The 5,883-nt window shown below is 44.2% G+C and overlaps 2 protein-coding genes across 2 annotated transcripts in view; one reads left to right on the top strand and one right to left on the bottom strand.

Moving 5' to 3' along the window:
- Positions 1 to 438: 438 nt before the first annotated feature.
- Positions 439 to 1,369, bottom strand: FBXO48 (F-box protein 48). The gene is made up of 2 exons (XM_007464086.1): positions 1,064 to 1,369; positions 439 to 600 (listed from the first exon to the last, which is right to left on the bottom strand). The coding sequence occupies exons 1-2, from the start codon at positions 1,367 to 1,369 to the stop codon at positions 439 to 441; spliced, it is 468 nt and encodes a 155-aa protein (XP_007464148.1).
- A 2,780-nt stretch (positions 1,370 to 4,149) lies between these two features.
- APLF (aprataxin and PNKP like factor) overlaps positions 4,150 to 5,883 on the top strand; it is a 96,978-nt gene continuing 95,244 nt past the window's right edge. The window contains exon 1 of the mRNA XM_007464085.1: positions 4,150 to 4,245. Coding sequence (XP_007464147.1) covers positions 4,150 to 4,245 — 96 coding nt within the window. The remainder of the gene's footprint in view (positions 4,246 to 5,883) is intronic.

Below are 5,883 nucleotides of genomic sequence, written 5' to 3'. Positions count from 1 at the left end.
AAAAAAAAAAAAAAAAAAAAAAAAAAAAAAAAAAAAAATCTCTAAGTCAGTTTCTTCAAATGGTTTCCTGAATTTTCAAATTATCATTAAGCAGAAAATACCAATCAAACTCTCTTATCATTAAAGTACTGCAACAGAGTAACACAAGTACATGAAACAATACATTTTGAAATCACTCTATCAGTATAGTATTTTTACATAAATAGCATTTCATGATTTTTCCACATTACAATAAAACCAGAAACGTATTTTTAACTAAAGTGCAAAATAAAATCAAAGCTTTATTTTTATAATATGTTCTACTTAGTTTTCTTTTAAATGTTAAATAGTAAAAAGGCAAACAAAAAAACGGACGGCTAAAGATATACCTTTTATAAACTAAGAGTCACTTTAGTTTTAAACTCTCAAAGTTAGGAGATCTGTGTGTGATTTTTCTGCTTATCTTTCCAGTTCTGCTTCTAGAATTTCCCCCCATGTGTCTGCATCCATTGGGTACATGATTTTTTCTGGTAGGCTGATAGGAGAACATATGTTGCTATATCTGCCACTTAGCCATTCATGTTTCACTTTACTCTTCTGGTAATTCCTCAGTAGTATTACCTGAAAGAGGTAAACCACCATTGTTAGAGAAGGTAGTCAATGGTTGGTGAGTGAGTTTGTTTGAAACTAGAGAAGCTGATTGAGAGGACTGAAAAGATTATTTACATCGATATACACATATACTAATAAGTGTGTGTGTGTGTGTGTGTGTGTGTGTGTGTGTGTGTGTACAGAACAGAGTGACTCACAGAGCCTCCCGGGGGGGTTTGGATAAGGTAGAGTGAAATGAAGTAGCTATTGTGGTTAACAGAGGTAAATGCCCCCAAAATGTAAAAGGATGGATGGGAGATAGTGTGGTTTGCAGGAAAAGAATAATAAAATTCAACTGTAACTCCCAAAGCCAGCACACTCTGTATGTCATTCTGGATATGAAATCCTCCCTTTTCCAAGCAGAAGGTAGGCTTGGGCTCACACTGACCACCATATTGTCAAGAACACTGCAGACTCCATAGGTTAAACTTACCCTCCAGGGATAACCACTCTCTAGATCACCATCTATCTCTCTTTGGCATACAGCTCTCACAGTCAGGCAATGAGGTTTCCACAAGGCATCGCTGTGTCTTATTGTGTGATTCCAGCTCCTGCATGTCACTGAAGCCCTGCACAAACTCCAGATGTCCAGCTGACTGAAAATTTTAAAAGTAACTTCTGGAGGCAGCAGTTCAACAAAGTTATTCTGACGCTCTTTTTTTTCCTTCTCAGCATCCGCAGAGTTCAATTCTAGGTCAGAAACCCTTGAACTGTGGTTCCTCTTGGAGTTTTTCTTCATAGCTTGATGTTTTAGTGAATTATCCTCATAAGTAAGCTAAAAGGCAAAAGTTAAAAAGACTCACTCCCTTTAGATCAGACTATAGATCCTACTCTGAGCCAGATACTTTCTGGGTATGATTTAATGAACCTTAACTTTCTTGATTTGAGCTTCTCAGTCTGTAAAATGGGGCCAATGATGCTTCTCTGGGGTGTGTTCTTGCAAGCATAAACAGGGATAATGTGTAAAACATCTAGCCCCACATCTGAATTGCATGTGGGAGGCACCCAACACGTTACTTCCTTTCTTCTTTTTAGATATTTTTGGTAAATGGGTTTGTTTCTAAATATTTGGGGTTTTTTTACTCCCAAAGAACATTATCTTAAAAAAGAGAAGTGATTCTTCACAGTCAGACTATAATTTATTTTTAGCAGTAGAAACGAATATTGTGAGAACACATTCGATTCCAAGCACTGATTGAAAATACTTTTGAAAAGTATTCGATTCTATTTAACTCACTAATATTTGTCTGTGGGAACCAATGCCTTGTCATTAAATTCTTCATCTACAGTTTGTGACTTAATCAAAAACCTGATCAACTTTTAGTAGTTTATATAAGAATTGTTTATCTACTTACATCTAATGGGTAGGTGCTCACATTTGACACAAATACTAACTGAAATAGACAAGAAGTTGAGGTCTGGGTTATATGACAAAATTTCAAATATTCAATAAGAGTAGTGTTTTAGAAATGGCTTTTATTTATTTATTTATTTATTCTTGGCTGTGTTGGGTCTTCGTTTCTGTGAGAGGGCTTTCTCTAGTTGCAGCGAGCAGGGGTCACTCTTCATCGCGGTGCGTGGGCCTCTCACTGTCGCGGCCTCTCTTGTTGCGGAGCACAGGCTACAGACGCGCAAGCTCAGTAGTTGTGGCTCACGGGCCCAGTTGCTCCGCGGCATGTGGGATCTTCCCAGGCCAGGGCTCGAACCCGTGTCCCCTGCATTGGCAGGCAGATTCGCAACCACTGCGCCACCAGGGAAGCCCCTAGAAATGGCTTTTTGAAGTTACACTACACGCATAGTCAATTATGAATTAAGATAACAGACACTGAGGCCATCAAGCAAGTGACTAATAACTATAAACAATGTTTATAACTCATCGAGGTATAGCATGTGACTAAAAATTTAAAGTCCAGTTTCAGCTAATTTACCTCAGGTGCATGGTGCAGGCTTCTGAAATCAGTTGAAAGCATGGAGCTATTTTGGCATATAAAGACAGTTCATATTTACTTAAAATCAGTTTATTCCATTTTGCACTTCCTTTTATAATGAGGGGTGGCATCACAGGAGAGGTTTCAGATACAGCTAAATACTTCTTATAGCTCAGCTAATGACAAATTCCCTTTTCCAGATGTGCTACTCACCTATATGTTTCTGTACTTGCCAAGACCACAGACGCTCCCATTCATTTGGTGGTTTATGATCCAAATTAGCTCTGGTGGTTAGGATTTTAATGTCTGAGTACAGCAGAGGACTTCCTCTTGAGAGTCTGGATAAGTAAGAAAGCAAACTGGTAAAAACAAGTTCATGAGTCAAGTTTTTGTCACCCCACCCTCCTGCCCCATTAATATAAACCAAAGCCAAACTACTCTATCTCATATTAGGAAAAAGTTACCGTGCATTTAAATGCACATTTGTTACTTTTCCCAAGATCTCACTGGGGATAAAATGCGTCCTGCCTTTACAGTTATACCACAGGAGGCAGATGAAAGCTTTTGAATTTAACAGATGGGGGTGCCTTGGTGAGGTTCCTAAAATCCCACTAGGCATTTTTCTTCTTTTACGTCCAGTTTTGCCTGGATGCCTAGAAACCTATCCTCTTCTGCCCCTTCTTCTTTCTGAACCAAACTTTGCTGAATTACCTCTCTAGTTAGGTGAGAGATCGCCCCTCTTTCGGGTGTCACACGGAGGGAGGGATCGGAAGGCAGCGCAGACGCCCGGCTCTCGGGGAGCCCTCACCCCCTGCAGACCCCGCAGGTCGGAAGGAATGACCCCACGTCCTTTCTGAGCCACCCTCCTGGCGTGTCCCGTCCAGACTGCATTTGCCGGAGTCCAAACCATACGGGGCACTGACAAGTAAACAACAATAACAACCGTCAGCACCAAATGTCACCGCAGCTCCGGCCGGATAAGCGGACGCTTGTGCTAGCGCCAGGGCCGCGCCCCCGAGCACGCCCACCCCAAGTCAGCCGGAAGCGAAGACCCTCCTACCTACTGGGCCGTGGCGACCTCTCCTTCAACGATTTAAATCTTCCGGACTTCGAACCCTTCCCCTTTAAGTCCCTCAAGTCCAGGCCACTCTAGCCCCGCCTTGCTGACTAGTATTTCGCACAGGCGCAGAGAGGAGCGCGCATTACCTCTTGGGATTGGTAGTTTTCCCAGGGCATCTCAGCTCGGCAAGCGAGGAGAAGTGGAGGCGCCACGGACTACTAGGACCGGTGTCCTCCGAGACAGGTGGGCGGTGAGAAGGGATGGGGGGGTTAACCGGGGCTTTTAAACAATAGTTTGGAGGCGGCGTGAAGGGGGAAATCCCTGAGCTAGTCACTGGTCTGAGTGGAGGGGCGGGACTCCATACCCGCGCTGGGGCCCCAGCTCCGCGCTGCCTGGTCACACTCAGGGGCAGTCTTTGCTCCACCTCCCCCTGTGTTTTCCGGGGGCCTGCGTAGGCCCTGCGCTTGTCCATGGAAGGCGGAGACGGCTGCGGGGTCCGGCTCCTCGCGAAGGGGTCTAATCCTCGCGGCCATGTCCCGGGTCTTCGAGCTGCAGCCGCAGGACGGCGGCCCCCGGGTGGCCCTGGCGCCGGGGGAGACGGTGGTCGGCCGCGGGCCGCTGCTGGGAGTAAGTGTGGCGGAGGCTCGGCGGCCCCGGAGAGCCGCGAGATCCTGGCCGGCTCTTGAGGCCCTACGCGGGGTCCTGGGCCTATTCCCCACCGCGCCGGCCAGGCCTGTCTGGATTTTAGAAGTTTGGGGGCAGCACGTTTTTCAGGCAACTTGACTTGGGTTATCATCATTATAATCTTACCCGGGGGTCGGCAAACTGTGGCTCTGGCTCCAAATCCATCCTGCTTTTGTTTGGACCCACATACTAAGAATGGTTCTCAAAATTTAAAATGTAAAACGTAAACAAAAAATCCATATTAAGCGTTTCAGGGAGAATAATTGCTCCAAGGGTTGGGGATATTGCCTCTTGGCTTGATAAGCCACAGTGTTTACAGTAGTTTCTGGCCCTTTACAGAAAAAGCTTGCCAACCTCTGATCTTAGCTTTTCTAGAATAATTTCTTTTAAGCTTTGGCTCCTTTGGTGGTACTGTGTCGGCTTTACTTTTATTGTAGTAGCCTTTTTCAGCAACAGTGGCTCACCCTTCTGTAGTGTGTAGTATTCCAGGCATTGATCTAAGGACTTTACCTATACCAACTTCTTAATCCTTTCCAAACCCTATCACTTAGGTGCTCTTATTATCTTCATTGTTCAGATGAGAAAATTGAGCTATGGATTGGTTATTTAAAGGGCACACACAAGCTTTTGGACGCAGAGTGCCATTGGGCTATGTATTCTTCCTCTGGGATGTTTAGGAGTTAGAAAACTTGCCTGTACCATTCTGGAATTTTGTAGATCTCTCCCTAAATACATATATATTGTTTCCTCAACATTCAGCATGGCTTGTTTAGTGCCTGCTTTGCGCAGCATGTCGTGCAGACCCTAGCACTGCGGGGCACACAGGGATGAATGAGTCCTTGCCCTCCAGTTTTCTCTTGGACTGTCCAGACACACCTGTGTCAGTGAGCCAATACCAGGGAGTAAGGAGTGTGGTCTGTTACCCTGGTTAACCTCCACTGTCTAAATGGAACCATAGGTATTAGCCTTAGGACTCCTCTCCAAGCAGGAAAAGGAGTGGTGGTTCAAGGTGCTGATGGGGAAGTCAGTTCTAAAGGGGTGTGAGTGTATGTGTGCGTACATATATGTGTATGTGGTGTGTATGTGGTAAGTATGTGGTAAGATTTTTGAGAAAGTTCCAAGTTCACTTGCTGGTTTGTTTGTGGGTTGTTTTGTTTTGTTTTGTTTTTACTTAAATGTTTGTTTTCTTCTTCAAAGTTTATTAACCTATACAAACGTTTGGTGGAACTGTCTGGAGGTTTCCTCCCTCCCTTCCTCCCTTCTTTCGGTCCTTCCTTTCTTCCTTCCCCTTTTCCTCCCTCCTCCCCTCCCTCCCCCTATTTCTCTCTCTCTCTCACTTTATCTCAGTTAGAAACAGAGTATGTGCTTCATCTAGAAATGTTATGTGTCATTACTAATGAGTTTTAATTTCCTTAACATACTGTATCACTAACACAGAGTGCTGAGGATCCGGTTAAATGATGGATGAATATTAAGCCTCAGTTTTATAAACTTGACATCGGGTCACAGACCGATTCGTTATTTGTAGCTTGATCTTTGTGTTATAGGCTTGCTAATGCGAGAGAAGCCTATTGGTTTCTC

This window comes from Lipotes vexillifer, unplaced genomic scaffold, assembly GCF_000442215.2.
Source record: "Lipotes vexillifer unplaced genomic scaffold, Lipotes_vexillifer_v1.1 scaffold311, whole genome shotgun sequence".
Taxonomy (NCBI): Eukaryota; Metazoa; Chordata; class Mammalia; order Artiodactyla; family Lipotidae; genus Lipotes; species Lipotes vexillifer.
Note: the sequence above shows the minus strand (reverse complement) of the source record. Positions and strands in the feature narration are given on the sequence as shown.

Excerpts from the sequence above, each read along its gene's own strand:
- FBXO48 (XM_007464086.1), bottom strand. The coding sequence starts at position 1,369 with ATGAAGAAAAACTCCAAGAGGAACCACAGTTCAAGGGTTTCTGACCTA. Across the intron at positions 601-1,063 it reads AGAGTGGTTATCCCTGGAGG|GTAATACTACTGAGGAATTA; the intron begins GTAAGTTTAACC and ends TACCTCTTTCAG.